At 45.3% G+C, this 19163-nt stretch overlaps 1 protein-coding gene across 3 annotated transcripts in view; it reads right to left on the minus strand.

The window, feature by feature from the left end:
- LOC140726949 (F-box-like/WD repeat-containing protein TBL1X) overlaps window positions 1-19163 on the minus strand; it is a 367315-nt gene that overhangs the window by 51195 nt on the left and 296957 nt on the right. For all 3 annotated transcript variants that reach the window (XM_073043994.1, XM_073043995.1, XM_073043996.1), the window contains one exon: window positions 2978-3123. In XM_073043994.1, coding sequence (XP_072900095.1) covers window positions 2978-3123 — 146 coding nt within the window. The remainder of the gene's footprint in view (window positions 1-2977; window positions 3124-19163) is intronic.

Genomic DNA, 19163 nt, shown 5'->3' on the forward strand with positions numbered 1-19163 from the left:
TGCAGCTGCTCAGGATGCTCTCAATACAACCGCTGTAGAATGTGATGAGGATGGGGGGTGGGAGATGGACTTTCCTCAGCCTTCGCAAAAAGTAGAGATGCTGCTGGGCTTTCTTTGCTATGGAGTTGGTGTTGAGGGACCAGGTGAGATTCTCTGTCAGGTGTACACCAAGAAATTTGGTGCTCTTTACGATCTCTACCGAGGAGCCATCAATGTTCAGCGGGGAGTGGTCGCTCCGTGCCCTCCTGAAGTCAACAACCATCTCTTTTGTTTTGTTCACATTCAGAGACAGGTTGTTGGCTCTGCACCAGTCCGTTAGCCGCTGCACCTCCTCTCTGTAAGCTGACTCATCATTCTTGCTGATGAGACCCACCATGGTTGTGTCATCAGCGAACTTGATGATATGGTTCGAGCTGTGTGTTGCAGCACAGTCGTGGGTCAGCAGAGTGAACAGCAGTGGACTGAGCACGCAACCCTAGGGAGCCCCCGTGCTCAGTGTGATGGTGTTGGAGATGCTGCTCCCGATCCGGACTGACTGAGATCTCCCAGTCAGGAAGTCTAGGATCCAGTTGCCGAGGGAGGTGTTCAGGCCCAACAGGCTCAGCTTTCCAATCAGTTTCTTAAGGATGAATGTGTTGAATGCTGAACTAAAGTCTATGAACAGCATCTGAACGTATGTGTCTTTTTTGTCCAGGTGGGTTAGGGCCAGGTGGCGGGTGGTGGCAATGGCGTCATCTGTTGAGCGGTTGGGACGGTACGCAAACTACAGGGGGTCCAGTGAGGGGGGCAGCAGGGTTTTCATATGCCTCATGACGAGCTTCTCGAAACACTTCATGATGATGAATGTAAGTGCAACGGGACGGTAGTCATTTAGGCAGGACACTGAAGACTTCTTCGGCAAGGGGATGATAGTGGCGGCCTTGAAGCACGTTGGAATGGTAGCGCTGCTCAGGGAGATGTTGAAGATGTCAGTGAGAACATCTGCTAGCTGGTCTGCACATCCTCTGAGCACTCTACCAGGGATGTTGTCTGGTTCAGCAGCCTTCCATGGATTGACCCTGCACAGGGTTCTTCTCACATCGGCCACGGAGAGACACAGCACCTGGTCATTCGTAGGAGGGGTGGACTTCCTCGCCGCCATGTCATTTTCCGCCTCAAACCAGGCGTAGAAGTTATTCAGCGCATTTGGGAGGGAGGCATCACCTGCACAGTCAGGTGATGTTGTCTTGTAATTGGTGATGTCCTGGATGCCCTTCCACATGCGCCGCGTGTCACCGCTGTCCTGGAAGTAACTGTGGATTAGCTGGGCATGTGCACACTTTGCCCCTCTGAAGGCTCGGGACAGTTTGGCCCTTGCTGTTGTTAAAGCTGCCTTGTCGCCTGATCTGAAGGCGGAGTCGCGGGACCTCAGCAGCGCACGCACCTCTGCGGTCATCCATGGCTTCTGGTTGGCACGTATAGTGATGGTCTTGGACAAAATAACATCATCAACGCACTTGCTGATGTAGCTGGTCACTGATGCTGTGTACTCCTCTAAGCTGGTAGAGTTGCCATCGGTTGCAGCCTCCCTGAATATGTGCCGGTCAGTGTTCTCAAAGAAGTCTTGAAGAGCAGAGATGGCTCCTGCTGGCCAGGTTTTCACCTGCTTCTGAACTGGTCTGGAGCGCCTGACGACCAGTCTTTATGCTGGGATTAGCATAACAGAGATGTGGTCTGAGTATCTGAGGTGGGGGCAGGGCTCTGCCCGGTACGCGTCCGGGATGTTTGTGTAAACCAGGTCCAATGCGTTCTCCCCCCTCGTTGCAAAGTCCACATACTGATGGAATTTGGGGAGCACTGACTCAAGGTTCGCGCGGTTAAAATCACCAGCGACAATAAACAGACCATCAGGATGTGCGTTCTGCAGTTCGCTAATAGCCCCGTACAGTTCACAGAGCGCCTCCTTAGCATTAGCGCTGGGGGGGAATGTAGACACTGAATATAAGGACAGAGGTGAATTCCCGTGGCAAATAAAATGGTCTGCATTGAACTGCCACAAACTCCACTAATGATGAGCAGTGTCTGGAAACCAGCAGAGAGTTCTTACACCATTCCATGTCGATGTAAACACAAACACAGACACAGCCACCGCTAGTCTTAACGGAGACAGCTGCATCTCTGTCCAAACGAAACAAAGCTAGCCCGTCAAGCTGGATGGCAGCGTCCGAAATCCCATCAGTGAGCCATGTCTCTGTGAAGACAAACGCAGAGCAAACTCTGTACTCCCGCCGAGTATTACATTGGAGTTGGATGTAGTCCATTTTATTGTCCAGGGAGCGGACATTGGAGAGCAGAACGGACGGGAGAGCCAGCCGGCTAGGGGTTTGCTTTTAGCCTGGCACGGACCCCTGCCCGTTTGCCTTGCTTCTGCTTCCTCGCACATCGCTTTCGACTTCTCCATCTCCGGCTCCCAGCATCAGGCAAGTCCAAGGATTGTAGGCCCATTCCCCTCAGCAAGTCGAGGTCACGTAATTCAGCCAGCAGATCTTTGTGAAGGTTTGTTTTTGGGCGATCTCTGTATTGTAGTAGTATCTGGTGATGGTAGATAGCCGCTCTGTTATCCATGTGCCCTAATCGAAAATTGTGTATCAAACTTAAGATAGAAAATTAAATTAAAGTAAAATTAAAATAGCACCAGGTCTGAAAGGCCGCTGCTGCTGTGCCGCGCCACCTCATGGGGAAAAAAAAACCATAACCAGAATTGTAAAAGCCCTCAATGTGTTACAAAATGCCAAAGGTTTTGAGATGTTTCTGGCATGCTTTAGTGCTTAAATATATATAGTATTCTATACAAATCTTAATGAAACTATGATTCAACACAATTAACATCTGAGAAATTCACTCAATCTCCTTCAAGCTCTTTCTGTTTGAGCATACAACCAAATAGAAGTAACAAAAATTAACAGATGCAAGTTGTATACATTGTTTATCAAATCACCTCATTGATGCTGATCTCTGCCTCGACATACTGCAAACCCTTCTGAAGGATAGAGATCAGTGCTGCAGGTGGCACTAGTGTCCCGTTGATGTTTGACTGACTTATGTGACTTTCTATTCCGAATGTGAATGCTGAATGAGAGAAACCTGAGAGGGGACAAGAAAAACCATCATTAATTAAAAAGTTACAAGTAAGCAACATTACAGAGGTTACCATGTTTACAAAGAGCAGTAGTATACTACTATATATCAAGATATAAACTTTATTTCAAGTATTTCTATGTTGTTTATTTCAAGAATTTTCATGTTTCTTGCAGATTGATTTAGGATCATTCATTTTTCACTTCTTCACTCAAGCTTTTCCAACTGGTACAATGTAATTTGTCACATCATGAATGACTCCCTTTCTCCATTTCATTATAGCTCTGATGTCAAATTATTTGCAACATTGGCCCTCAGTTACAATTCTTTCAAACCCAATATATCCAATGCTTCCTAAGGTGATTGAACATCACTTTTAAAAATATTAAACCCCTGTAAAACTTTGGGGCAACAATAGACCTCACTCAAATTTACGCTCACATTCCAGTTCTTGCCAGCCTCAACTGTCCTTTTATCCACCATTGTGCCATCTTCGTAGTCCTCGGATTTTACATCAATCCATCCTGTGGTTGCACAGGGTGAAAAGAAATGAGGAACAGAAGTAGGAGCCATCTCAAAACTCAAAAGGCATATAAATGTACTCTAGGCATCTGTTCAAGGTGTCACTTTGCAAGTGGTCAGACTTAAATTCCTGTGGCATGCAGCTATCCCCATAGTTATATTTTTTATCTCCTTCATTTCCAGCTCCCATATGGCACTCAGCCAACTCAGTGCACTCCTTTGCCTAAATGTTCATTGGTTTCTCATGGGACATTAAGGTTTGCTTCCTGCTTTGTCATGTTTTGCTCTTCATAATCTCATGTTAAAGCTTCTTGAGCAAAGCTTCAGCTGTTTTCCTTATTTTTCCCATACTCATGACTGAAGACCATTTCCTCGTTTACATTAATATTGGTGCATTAACACAAATTTATCTCTCATTTCCTATTTATAGAAGCACAGCATGATAACAATTGCTGCAAATAATCACAAATTATGCAATTAATGATGCATTTTGCTACAGAATATAAAAAACATAAAATACTATGGAACATGAGATACACTTACGTTATTGCCATAGGCCAGTAATTTGTGAGAATAATGATATAATAATAATTATTCATATTATAGTTATTGTTTATTTTTTTCTCAGCTCAAGCTGATAAAACATCAGGTACGGGCATAGCCAAGCACACTCATTTCCCAATTGCTAGGACCTTTCAGACAATTCCAGTGGTGTATAGTATTGTGGCTTTCTGAAGGTTTACATAAGTATTGCTATGTACCCCTAATTGTTTAATACTATTGTGCAGTGCCTTTACTATCAGGACAATGTATGTTCATGTTCCAAAGTCTTACAATTTCCTCTTTTAATTCAGCATATTTCTGGTGTTTTTCAGTTTCTGATTTCTGTAAGTTGTGTGTGTTTGGAATAGCTATATCTGTTAGGTAAGTTGTCCTTGATCGTTTATTCTGTATTGTTATATCCAGACGGTTATTATAGATTGCCCTATCTGCAATAACAGATTGGTCGTAATACAATTTGTGGGGACTCTGACCCTAAAGCTGGACAAGGCTTGTATTTATAGCAAGGTATTATTTCTTTTATGAGTTTGTATTTTAAACCAAGATTTTGATGAACGATATTATTACTAATATTATTGATATTAATATCAATAATATTAATATTATTGGCCGGCTGGTGGCGTAGTGGCATCAGCGCCAGACTACAGAGAGAAGGCTCCCGAGTTTGGATCCAGCCGGCTCCAGGAAACCTGGAGAGGGATGGGCTCAACCAGGTTTCAGATGCCCAAGACACGCCGTATGATGAGCAATCAGAAAAACAAAACGATCGGTGCAAAAAGCTTGTCATGAGAGAGAGAGAGAGAAGGGGGGAGAGGGAGAGGGAGAGGGAGAGGGAGAGGGAGAGAGAGAGAGAGAGAGAGAGAGAGAGGGAGAGGGAGAGGGAGAGGGAGAGGGAGAGGGAGAGGGAGAGGGAGAGGGAGAGGGAGAGGGAGAGGGAGAGGGAGAGGGAGAGGGAGAGGGAGAGGGAGAGGGAGAGGGAGAGGGAGAGAGGGAGAGGGAGAGGGAGAGGGAGAGGGAGAGGGAGAGGGAGAGGGAGAGGGAGAGGGAGAGGGAGAGGGAGAGGGAGAGGGAGAGGGAGAGGGAGAGGGAGAGAGAGAGAGAGGGAGAGGGAGAGGGAGAGGGGGAGAGAGAGAGAGAGAGAGAGACACATACACACACTTATTATTATTATCCTTTCAGCAGAATATCTTGGTCCAAAACTGATCTGGAAAATTGACCAAGAGAAATAAGAACTGAAATTAACAAATTTTTAAAAATGTTATGTACACTTGAATGCACTTAGAACAGGAGGAAGCAGAATAACAGACATAAAAAATTTACACAACAATCAAATAAAACCTCTAAGGCTAGATTTTCATCAACGAAAACGGGATTCAGCACTGCAATGTGAGCATAGGCAATTCTGATAAGAAGTACACACTCTAAACTTAAATGAAAGCACAACACAGAAAAATGAAGAAACATCACTATTGAAGAAAAAGTTAACCAATGGAAGAGCATGAGCCTCCATGGAAAACATCAACTCGATCTGAGCAGACCAGATGCAGAGCCAGGCTGAGGAGTAGCAGATGGAGTTCAATCTGGAAAAGTGATACATTTTGGAAGGTCAAACTTGAGACAGAGTACAGAGTAATGGCATGATTCTTAACAGTGTGAAGGAACAGATGAATTTTAGGGGTCTATGTCCACAGATCCATATAATTTGTTGTACAAGTTGATACACGGTGTAGAAGGCACATGGTGTGTTGACCTCTATTCATCGGCCGACTGAGGTCAAGAGCCACACGGTAATGTTGCAGCTCTATAAAACTCTGCTTAGACCATGCTCGGAACATTGTGTTCAGTTCTGGTCATCTCATTATAGGAAGGATACTGAAGCCTTCCAGAGAGTGCAGAGAAGATTCACCAAGATGCTGCCTGGATGAGAGAACATGTCTTATGAGGAAAAGTTGAGCAAACTAGGAATTTTCTCTTTGGAACGAAGGAGGATGAGAGGTGTCTTAACAGAGATGTATAAGATGATAGGAGGCATAGATTGAGTGGGCATATTTAGATTTAGAGTTACAGCATGGTAACAGGCCCTTGCTATCCAACAAGTCCCTGCTGCCCTAATGCACCCATGTGACCAATCAACCTACTTACCTGCTTAACTTCGGAATGTGGGAGGAAAATGGAGCACCTGGAGGAAATACATGCGGTCATAGGGAGTACAACTTCTCAAAGACAGTAATAGGAAATACACCTGGGTCAATAGCACTGTAATAATTACACTAACTACCACTTTATCCTGATGAAGGGTCTTGGCCCAAAACGTTGACTGTTCATTTCAACAGATGCTGCCCGACCTGCTGAGTTCATCCAGCTTGTTTGTACGTGTTGATTTGACCACAGCATCTGCAGTGTACTTTGTGTTTCCTATCACTTTATCATGCTGCCTCAAAGGATAGCTAGCACCTTTCTCCCAGGGTGGAAATGGCTAGTATGAGAGGACATGTTAATGTAATTGGAAGAAAGTATAAGGAGGTTGTCACACATAGGTTATTTTTTTTAACACAGAGAGTAGTTTGTGTGTGGAATGTGCTGCCAGGGATGACGATAGAGAAAAATACATTAGAGACATTTAAGAGAAAGAGACTCTTAGAAAGGAAATTGGAAGGCTATGCAGGATAGAAATGTTAGATTGATCAAGGAGTAGGTTAAAAGACCTGCACAACATTGTGGGCCAAAAGGCCTGTACTCTGCTGTACTGCTCTATGTTCTAACATAAACAAAAAAGGAAAGTAGGCTTGCCATACTTGAAAATGCAAATAGCCCACAACATCCTGCAATTGAGGAAATCCAATATGCAGAAAATTGTTGCTGTTGGTATCTACAGTATTGGTTTGCTTTACTTCCTGCGTTAATAACACTATATGTGCATGTAGTTAGTATCTAAACTGTTATATTGTGCTTTGTCTAATTGCAGAAGTCTGGAAAGATTTGGTTATCAAAACTACTTCTGTTTTCGTCAGCCTATGATTTTTACACTGTTAAAGCAAGTGAAATGAAAACCACTGACTGAGCAGCAAATAACAGATGCTTTGAATATAGTGGCCCACATGTTGAGGGAAATGCTTGAAATTCAGCACTTAATTGCCCACATTTCTCTCACTATTGTCAGCAAGTTCATGATTTCTATATGTAAGTTTGTCAGCAGTTGTTTGCAAGTATAGAATACTAAGTTGTAGCAATTTCCCAAAATTTTACAAGCCTCTAAGGCTAAGTTGTAGTTTACATGCATGTTTTAAAAACATACATTTTTTTAAATCTTTGTTTTAAATGCTTTGGTTTTTGAACTTGCCTGTCGAAGTGTTGTACCAGGGTATGGCCACTGTTGCATGCAAACAGCTACTTGAAGCCACAAATGAGCTGTGTGTCTGGTTGAGGACCAAAGTTGAGCAAGCAGCCGCAGAATAGACAATGACAAGCCCCTTCACCAGAGGTGCTAACCCTCCCTGGACCTCTGGACCCCCTAACACAGCAGCATGAATTCCACCATCAATAACTACTAGGAACTGATACACTGCTTTATAGGACTATAGTGGCATTGATAAAGTTCTTTGTTCTGTATTTCATTTAAATACATAATTTGTTACTCAGTTAAATAATAGTTTTTTTTATAACTTCTTAACTATTTCCATGAAACTCCAGCTAATTAGGGCAGCCATTTAATTGGACTGAGATGTACTGGTCTCAATGTACCCCAATTAACCGGAATGCACTGTATTTATACAGTATATCCTTTGAATATGAGCATTTTATAAACTGAGATAAGAGAAATTATATCAGGCAAAGAAGATAACTAAAAAACTAAACAAATATTTCATGGACAAACACAATAAAAAAAACTTGCAGAACTAGTGGAGAAAGTGCAGTTTTTTCTAACTTCTTTCAGCCCAACGTGTCCCCCCCCCCCCCCCCAAAGCACCTTCATACCTGCCAATGCCCCTCTTAAGCACCATATACTTTCTGGCACTCCATAGTGTAAAAACATGTCTACCATATGCTAACATGAGAAAAATGATTCTACTTTAAATTATTATTTGTCTTTAAACCTAGCTTACACAGTACCTGTGTGCTGTACAGCAGTTTCAATATAATTATCATCCTTTCGCTTGATGGTTTTTAACAAGAATTGAAAAATCTGATTCAAGTTCTGATAGCAAAAGGCTCAAGTCCCCATGCATAACAATGTCCAAGTGGTTTCTGATTTTTGTGAGTATGAGGTTCACTGCACTGAAGCTTCTTTCAACGAGGTAAGAGGATGGAAATGCAAAGAAGAGCAGTTTGGCTCTTCTCCAAAGACCAGGAAACTTTGCATGACAATGCAGCACGTACCACAAAAACTGACATTTTTGAAAAGCATTTTTGATTCTTCATCATTCTGAATTTCGATAATTTCTTCCTGCTTTTCCATCGTGCAAAGAAATGGGTTAATGACCCAGTCCAGAATTTCTAGATCGTTCAAATCCTTGAATTGATTCTGAAAATCTTTCTTCAGTGGCTGTAGGTGTAAACAGTACTCTTGCAAAGAGAGTGCCATACTTACTATGCAGGGAAACTGTGAGAACATTCTTCTCCCAATGTTTTGCTTATATATTTCCAATTATCCGATAAAAGTGGACACTGCACTCTTTGCCTGAATTAAATTAAAAGTTCTCACCCTGCAGTTTCATACCTAGAATGTTCATTTGGTCATACAGATCAGCTAGGTATGCCACATCTCCATGTAGAAGTTCAATCTTGTTTCCAAGCTCTTGTCTACTTTGAGCAAAAATTCAACCACAGTGTCAAAAAGATCAAAGAAACATTTTAAGCAGCAGCCTTTTGATAGCCAAAGCATTTTATGTGAAGAAGGGAGTGTTCAAACACTTCATCATAATCTTGGCATAACTAGCAAAGTATTCTGCTATTTAATGGATGAGCTTTAATTTTATTGATAGCAAATACTGTATTACAAGAGTCATGCTTGAAAAAAAGTCACTGTCTGAGGTTTTTGGCTGCAGGATGTTGCTGATGAATTACACAATACAATCTTAAAATTTCTTTTTTCATGCCACTAAAGCCAGCATGGCGACTTGTCATATATGGTGTGCCACCTGTTGCTCAAGAAATCATGTTCCTAATCAGAATACTTTTATCTTCAATATACATTTTGAGCTTGTCATAGATTGATTCTCCATTGATATTTATTTTTAACACTTTACAGAAGAGAATCTCTTCAAACTTTTTCATTTTTGATAAACCATATATATGTCATTAGCAATGCCTCGTTGTCTTGCACAGTTGACTCATCCAGTTGTATCCCAAACTCTATTTTTTGTAGCTCTGTGCACAGTTGATACTCAGTGTCTTCATTTATTTCATCATGATGAGGTACAGAGTTATTTCTCAGAAGAATTGATTTTAAAATACAGGTAAAATAAGGGGATGCCGTTCCAGGACTGAGATGCGGAGAAATTTCTTCACTCAGAGGGTAGTGGGGCTGTGGAATTTACTGCCCCAGAGAGCTGTGGAAGCTACTACACTCAATAAATTCAAAATGGAGATAGACATTTTCCTGGATAAAAATGGCATTAGGGGATACGGTGAGCGAGCAGGTAAGTGGACATGAGGCTAGGTTTAGATCAGCCATGTGATCTCCTGGACCAGTTTTTGATAGCCTGGATGGGTCGGAGAGGAATTTTCCAGATTTTGTCTCCTCAATTGGCAACTCGGTTTTTTTTTCCCCGGGTGATCACATGGGTTTGGGTGGGATGAATAATAAAATAAAATGGGCGGCATGGTGCCCTGTTGCCTTGTGGGATTCGGTGAAAACTAGAGTTAAGATTGGATCAGCCATGATCTTGTTGAATGGCGGAGCAGGCTTGAGGGGCCGATTGGCCTACTCCTGCTCCTATCTCTTATGTTCCTATGTACCCATTTTGGGAACAGAGGTGAGCACTTCTGATACAGCAGGCATTGTTAATCTTTCACCAATTTACCACACTTTGCTATGGTTTTGGAAATGTTATAAGAAGCAATGAGACCACTATTAAAGTCATCTTTAGCTTTCCTGGCAATTTCTTGAGTGTGCAGTGTTTTTCAAATGCTTCTTTCATCTTTTGGAACTGGGTAATACCATAAGTAGCCTTTTCAGGGTGTCTTTTATGGTAGTGTTCCTGTAATCTTGATGATTTCATGGCTTCACTAGACAGTACAGTATTACAAAGAAGACATATGGGGCGTCACTGATCTGATGGGAATGGAATAAACCCACACTCCAGATATGTAACATTGTATTGATGCACTTTCTATAATTTCTGCTTCTCAGCAGGACAGTTGCCATGGATGGAACAATGATAGCGGCACACAAAGGAATGGTGAGATGAAGATGAAGACGATCACAACAGCGAAAATTACGTTGACAAGGATTCAGACTGGAATCCAAATGTTAATCAGGATAGAGCTGGTGTTCGGCAAGCTACCTTTATTCTCTTCCAGTTAGTGTGATTGACTAATCACGTAAGGTCTCATAATCTTCAAAGGTTTTTCTTGACTGCACATATGAAGCCGAGGTTGCTTTGAACATCTCAAGAGGAATTCTTGGGGTCAGCAATTTCACTGATTGGCACTATTTTACTGTTTGGTTCTGGCCAGCGCTGCATCATTGTGTGACCTGCTTTCGGTAGATTTGTAGAGAAAGTTGAGAGGGTGTACTCGACTTACCAACTATTAAATTGCATGAACTCGTTCCATGCCACGAGTCAAGAGGAACTGTTGGGCACCCTAGTTGCTAAATTATGCATCCCCAATGAAGCCTGTTTAGTTGGTAAGGTCGGATGAGATTGCCAAGTTTCAGATGCGTTGTGACAATGAGTGCTCACGGCCTGCAGAGCTATGGGTTTTCCTGTGCTCCAGTGCCTTATCCTTTTTTTTGGAAGTGCATACTCTACTAATGGTCAGTCAGGTCTGGTGCCTCAAGTTAGGGTACTGCTTACCAGCCTCCCCAAGAAACTTGAATGCCCCCCTGATTTCCCCTAACACCATCTTAGGGCACCTAACGGCCCACATTGGGTATCACCAGCTAGTGTAAATGAGAAATTCAAGGACATTAGCATTAATAATAAATTAATATTAAAGAGATCATTGAAGCTTAAAAACAATATATTCCTAGGACTTGATGACCTGCATTCTAAGATTTTGAAGAAGGTTGCTCTGGGGACATTGAATGAACTGATTATGACCTTCCAAAATTACAGTCCTTTCCCATCAGTTCCCCAGAATGAAAAGAGTAAATGTACTCACACTACCTATGGAAAGGGAGAGAGAAAAACTCAGAACAATGGTTGAGACAGCCTGACGTCAGTAGTAGGAAAACTGCTGAAATCTATTAATATTTAAGAGTTCTCAGGTCTCTCATGTCAGACAATGGTGAGGTTGCACTGCAATATAGTGTCCAGTCTGAACATAATAAATAGGAACAGAGTATTGGCTCATCATTAAGGTTGTGTTGTAGCGGTGTGCTACACGCAACACTAAAATAACGACACGGAGTCGGTAAACTGCAGTTAAAGAAGATTTTATTTGAACTTCACAGCCTCGCTTTAAAGCCTCCCTGATCCCGCCCACCCCGGGTGCAGATGCTGTAGGGGGCACATACTCACATACCCGCGCGGGCTTTTCCCTTTGTTGGTGAAGCAGACCTGGCGCCCTTTTGGGACTGGCCTTTGTGCCGGCGCGCTGGCTATTTGTGAGCCGGTTCGAGTGCACTAGGAAGTGGATCGCCACATAACCCCCACCCCCAAAACCGGCGATACACCCCCCAATGTCCACAGTCTGGGCCGGACCCTGTTTGGGAGGTCGGCCTCTGCGCCGCGGTGCTGGAAACTCGACCAGTTGCGCCAAGTCCACATGGGCTGGTTTGAGTCGGTTCACCGTGAAAACCTCCTCTCTCCCCCCCAACGTCCAGCACGAACGTGGACCCATTGTTCCTGAGCACCGTAAACAGCCCCTTGTAGAGCCGTTGCAGCGGTGGCCGATGCCCACCCCTTCGTACAAACACAAACTTACAGTTCTGCAGGTCTTTGAGTACGCAGGTCGGGTTCTGCCCATGCTGCGAAGTGGGTATGGGGGCCAGGTCGCCGAGCCTCTTGCGTAGTCTGCCCAGGACTGCTGCGGGTTCTGCCTCGTGCCCCCTTGGGGCTGGTATGAATTCCCCGGGGACGACCAGGGGTGCGCCATACATCAACTTGGCCGACGAGGCGTGCAGATTGTCTTTGGGCGCCATGCGGATGCCGAGTAGGAGCCAGGGAAGCTCATCCACCCAGTTAGCTCCTCTCAGGCGGGCCATGAGAGCCGACTTTAGGTGATGGTGGAAACGCTCCACCAGGCCATTCGACTGTGGGTGGTAGGCAGTGGTGTGGTGCAGCTGAGTCCCCAAAAGGGTGGCCATAGCTGACCACAGGCTGGAGGTGAACTGGGTGTCTCTGTCGGAGGTAATGTGGGCCGGTACACCAAAGTGGGACACCCAGGTGGCAATCAGTGCCCGGACGCAAGATTTGGAGGTGGTGTCGGTGAGCGGGATCGCCTCTGGCCATCTTGTGAACCGGTCCATGATAGTCAGGAGGTGCCGCGCTCCGCGCAACACTAGCAGGGGGCCCACGATATCCACATGAATGTGGTCGAAACGCCGGTGGGTGGGGTGGAACTGCTGCAGCAGAGCTTTGGTGTGCTGCTGCACCTTGGCCGTCTGGCAGTGCATGCACGTTCTGGCCCATTCACTGACTTGCTTGCGGAGTCCGTGCCAAACGAACCTGCTGGAGACCATCCGGACGGTTGTCCTGATGGAGGGGTGCGCCAAGTTATGAATGGAGTCGAAAACACGTCGCCGCCAAGGTGCCGGGACGACGGGACGGGGTTGGCTGGTGGCGACGTCACAGAGTAGGGTCCTCTCACCTGGGCCTACGGGGAGGTCCTGGAGCTGCAAACCGGAGACTGCGGTTCTGTAACTTGGGATCTCCTCGTCTGCCTGCTGCGCCTCTGCCAGCGCCTCAAAGTCTACCCCTTGGGGAAAGGCATGAATGTTAGGGCGAGAGAGCGCGTCCGCCACGACATTGTCCTTACCCGAGACGTGCCAGACATCCGTCGCGTATTCAGAGATGTAGGACAGATGGCGCTGCTGGCGGGACGACCAGGGATCGGACACCTTCGTGAACGTAAAGGTAAGCGGCTTGTGCTCCGTGAACGCGGTGAAGGGCCTACCTTCTAAGAAGTACCTGAAATGCCGGATTGCCAGGTATAGCGCCAACAGTTCCCGGTCGAATGCACTGTATTTGAGCTCGGGTGGTCACAGATGTTTGCTGAAAAACGCCAGGGGTTGCCAGCGACCCACGATGAGTTGCTCCAGTACTCCACCGACTGCCGTGTTAGATGCGTCCACTGTGAGGGCGGTAGGGACGTCCATTCTGGGGTGCAATAGCATCGTGGTGTTTGCTAAGGCTTCTTTCGTTTTAATGAAAGCGGCGGCAGACTCCTCGTCCCAAGTAACGTCCTTGCCCGGACCCGACATCAGGGCGAACGAGGGCGCATGATTCGGGCAGCTGAAGGGAGGAAGCGGTGGTAGAAATTGACCATACCCACGATTCCTGAAGGCCTTTGATTGTGGTGGGACGGGGAAAATGGCGGACTGCGTCTACCTCAGCGGGCAGAGGGGTTGCCCCGTCTTTAGTAATCCTGTGGCCCAGGAAGTCGATGGTGTCGAGCCCGAACTGGCATTTGGCCGGGTTGATTGTTAGACCGTATTCACTCAGTCGGGCATAGAGTTGACAGAGGTGGGACACATGCTCCTGACGACTGCTGCTTGCTATGAGGATGTTGTCCAAATAGATGAAAGCGAAGTCCAGGTCGCGTCCCACCGCGTCCATTAACCGCTGGAACGTCTGTGCGGCATTCTTCAGGCCGAACGGCATGTGGAGGAACTCGAAAAGGCCGAACGGGGTGATGAGAGCCGTTTTGGGGACGTCGTCCGGATGCATCGGGATTTGATGGTATCCCTGGACGAGGTCTACCTTGGAGAAGATCCGTGCACCGTGCAGGTTTGCTGCAAAATCCTGAATGTGCAGCACAGGGTAGCGGTCCGGTGTTGTAGCCTCATTCAGCCTGCGGTAGTCGCCGCACGGTCTCCAGCCCCCTGTCGCTTTGGGCACCATGTGCAGGGGGGAGGCCCATGGGCTGTCGGACCGCCGGATGATCCCCAATTCCTCCATCCTCTTGAACTCCTCCTTCGCCAGTCGGAGCTTGTCCGGGGGAAGCCTTCGAACACGGGCGTGGAGGTGTGGTCCCTGGGTCGGGATGTGGTGCTGCACGCCGTGTCGGGGCATGGCTGCCATGAACTGCGGTGCCAGAACTGATGGGAAATCCGCCAGGACCCTGGTGAAGTCGTTGTCGGACAGCGTGATGGAGTGGAGGTGAGGGGCTGGCAACTGGGCTGCACCCAGGGAGAACGTCTGAAAGGTCTCGGCGTGGACCAGTCTCTGCCTCGGCAGGTCGACCAGCAGGCTGTGAGCCCGCAAAAAATCCGCACCCAGAAGCGGTTGGGCTACGGCGGCCAGTGTGAAGTCCCACGTGAACCGGCTGGAGCCGAACTGTAGCCGCACCGTACGGGTGCCGTAGGTCCTCACTGTGCTGCCGTTCACGGCCCTCGGGGGGGGCCTGGTGCTCTATTGCAGGTGTCATAACTCGTTGGGAGGTAAGACGCTGATCTCGGCACCGGAGTCGACCAAAAAAACGGCGTTCCGACCTCTTGTCCCACACATACAGGAGGCTATCCCGATGGCCAGCCGTCATAGCCATCAGCGGCGGCTGGCCCTGGCGTTTCCCGGGAACTTGCAGGGCGGGCTTCTGCGCCCCACCGCTGGTGGTAGAAGCACCATTGTTCGTTGGTCTCCTCACCCCTGCCTCTAGGGTTAGCGGGCTCTGTGGCCGGGCCTGGTCTGGTTTGCTGCTGGGAGCGTGGCCTGGTGATCTGTGCGACAGATGCCCCACTCACCTTCTTGGCGTTCCACAGCAAGTCCGCCCGGGCTGCCACCTTCCAGGGGCCACTGAAATCCGCGTCGGACAGCAGCAGGCGTATGTCCTCCGGCAGCTGCTCCAGGAATGCCTGCTCAAACATGAGGCTGGGCTTGTGTCCGCCGGCCAGAGACAACATCTCATTCATTAAAGCCGATGGAGGTCTGTCCCCCAAACCATCCAGGTGCAGTAAACAGGCAGCCCACTCGAGTCCGAAAGTTCTTATGAGTAGGGCTTTGAAGTCCGTGTATTTGCCGTCCTCCAGGGGCGACTGTATGAACTCCTCAACCTGGGCAGCTGTCTCCTGGTCGAGGGAGCTCACCACGTAGTAGTAACGTGTGTCCTCTGAGGTTATCTGCCGAACGTGGAATTGGGCTTCTGCTTGCTGGAACCATAGGTGAGGTCGCAGCGTCCAGAAGCTTGGCAGTTTCAACAAAACCGCATGAACAGATGCGGCGTCCTTCATCTCCGGTCCAAATATCGTTTGGACCGTCGAGGTCACCAATTGTAGCGGTGTGCTACACGCAGCGCTAAAATAACGACACGGAGTCGGTAAACTGCAGTTAAAGAAGATTTTATTCGAACTTCACAGCCTCGCTTTAAAGCCTCCCTGATCCCGCCCTCCCCGGGCGCGGATGCTGTAGGGGGCGCATACTCACATTCCTACGCGGGCTTTTCCCTTTGTTGGTGAAGCAGACTTGGCGCCCTTTTGGGACTGGCCTTTGTGCCGGCGCGCTGGCTATTTGTGAGCCGGTTCGAGTGCGCTAGGAAGTGGGTCGCCACAGTGTCATCTTTTTAAACTTCAGTACTACTTATCTGATGTTATTCCAAATTCTTTGATTGAATATTGTACATACGGATGAGATCACCTATCATTTGAGTAAATTAAAAAGAATATCCTGTCAATTTGCCTATTCATTCCTTGAATGTAAACATGCTAACCCGGGAATTAATCGGTGAAATATTTGTCATGCACTCTAAATCACTAGTCCATCCCCTGTTTAGTCAGAAGACCAGACCCCTACTTGTTACGTTCTCTGCAATTCTGGCCCCTTGACTAAAGAAAGAACATATTTGCATGAGAAAGTGTAGTGAAGTTTGATCAGATTGATGCCAGGAATGTGACATGTCTGTCATGGCCTCATTTACTACCACGACGAGGCCAAATTCAGATTGGAAGAATAACACTTCATATTCTGTGTGAGTAGCCTCTAACCTAATGGCATAAGCATTAATTTCTCTAACTTCTGGTAATTTCTCTCCCTTTCCTCCTTCTCTTGTTTTCCATTCCTCATTCTGGTTACTCTTTTACCCCTTATCTTCTCCTCACCAGAGCATCATCTCCCTCTGGTTCCCCTCTTCTTTACCTTTCTTCCATGGTACATAGTCCTCTCCTATTAGATTCCTTATTCTTCAGCCCTTTACCTCTTCCACTTAACTTCTTCCCAGTTACTTAAATCATTTCCTTTCTCCCACCAACCTACTTTCCCCCTCACCTGGTCTCACTATCACCTTCCAGCTTGTACTCCTTCCCTTCCTCCACCTTCTTATTCTGGCATATGTCCCCTTCCTTTCCAGGTCTGATGATGTATCTCAGTCCAAAACTTTGATTATTTATTCACCTCCATAGATGCTGTCTGGCTTACTGAGTTTTTCTGGTATTTTGTGTGTGTGTTACTCAAGATTTCCAGCATCCATCAAATCTCTTGTGCTTGTGTAATGAGAAGATGTTAAGCAGACTGGATCTATATTTTATACTTGGAAGAAAGATACATGATCTTATGGAAACAGAAAATTCTTAATTGGTTAAATAATTTAGAAGCAGTAAATATTTCCCTTGGTTGAAAAGCAGTGATAGCCATCTAAAAAAATATGGAATACATTTCTTCGCCTAAGAGAATAGCGAATCTTTGTAATTCTAGGGTTAGTGTAAAAAGTATTTTTAATGTAAAAGATCAGCCATGCTAACTGATGAACTGATTGACAGAACGGGGTTTGACATGCTAACTGCTTATTCCTACTTCTAGTTCTTATGATTTTTAAGAATAATTTGACCATTTTCTGCTTTTGTTCCAGATTTCCAGCACCTATATACTTTATTTGCTTTTCAATTTAGAATCAGTCATAACATTTTAACAGACGCCTAAGGAAAGGACATAAATTAGCAATTTCATGTCCTAGTATCCACTCCATCCACTAAATTATTTGACTTTTGTCATGAAGCAAATCCTGGCTATCTAACTCAAACTTATCCAGACTTATCTACGGTATGTATGGGCCTAGGCTGAGTGAGGTGAACACTCTGCCCAAAGATTTGGATCTGGGTTGAATTAGACTGCTTATCATGGTTGTTGGACCAACTATGGACAAACGATAAGCACTTGAGCTAGTCATGGTCAAGCTCAAATTTTATACCAGGACAGAGTTCCATCTTTAAGGCACTGCCACTGTGCAGATTTGTATAATAATTGGTTATATGTGCCTAGTGTTGGCCTTGAAAGATTCATTAGAAATTAACCCAGAATTTTAAAGGTTAGCTTTATTTGTCACAAGTATATCAAAACATACAGCAAAATGCTTCAACTTGCATCAAAATCAAATGCTGGAATGGTGGTAGACAGCAAGTGTCGCCATCATTCTAGTGCCAACATAGCACACCCACAACTTACTAAACCTAACTGTACATCTTTGGAATGACGAAACCAGACCACTTAGAAGAAATCCACACAGTCATAGAGAGTTGTACAAATTCCTTACACACAGCAGCAGGAATCGAACCCCCAATTGGTGATTGCTGGCACTGAAAAGCAATTGCACTAACCGCTATAAGACCATAAGACATAGGAGCAGAATTAGGCCATTTGGCCCATTGAGTCTGTTCAGCCATTCAATCATGGCTGATCCTTTTTTTTTCTCCTCCTCAATCCCACTTCCCGGCCTTCTCCCCATAACCTTTGATGCCATGTCCAATCTCTGCCTTAAATACACCCAATGTCCTGGCCTCCACAGTTGCATGTGGCAACAAATTCCACAATTTCACCACCCTCTGGCTAAAGAAATTTTCCGCGTCTCTGTTTTGAATGGATGCCCCTCTATCCTGAGGCTGTGCTGTCTTGTTTTAGACTCTCCCAACATTTACTCTGTCTAGGCCTTTCAACATTTGAAATGTTTCAGTGAGATCCCCTCTCATCCTTCTAACTTCCAGTGCTATGCTACCATGTCACCAATTATTTTTATCGCTTGTCAGTAATGTATATGGGCAGCTTGCAACCCAGCAGAAAATCCGATAATTTTTTGCATTTTTGTTGTGTTCAATCAATGCATCTTGAATAACTGTTCAAAACACTCAAGTTAATTGACAGTAATTATATCAAACTTGTAAAATAAACAAAGAAATCTTAGTAATTTTGGTTGCTTCTGCTGTTTAAGACTTCTGTCACAATACCCTTTGCTTATTTTGTGATTGTAGATCTATAGAAATGATTATTCAGTTCACACACATAACTTTGTATATATATTCAACCATATACAATTAGGCATTGCTAGGTAATTGGTGAAATACATAATCATCTACCAATATACATATAACCTCACTTAGGGGTAATCACACCTTAGTCAATTTAATATTAAAAAAATTTCTTGTATTATGGATAAAATACAAAATAAAGAATTGTTTGGAAATAATCTACATAGCTTTGATTGATGGAAAATATCAAAGAGCTCACCATTGTTCAATTGAACCACCAACACCTATTGCAATAATTTTTTTTTTAAATACAGATGCTGGAAATCTGAAATAAAAGCTGAAAGCACTGAGTGCAGAAAAATGAATAAACATAAGATAAAAACATCGCTCCACTGGATATTTTTGAACT

This window comes from Hemitrygon akajei, chromosome 4, assembly GCF_048418815.1.
Source record: "Hemitrygon akajei chromosome 4, sHemAka1.3, whole genome shotgun sequence".
Taxonomy (NCBI): domain Eukaryota; kingdom Metazoa; phylum Chordata; class Chondrichthyes; order Myliobatiformes; family Dasyatidae; genus Hemitrygon; species Hemitrygon akajei.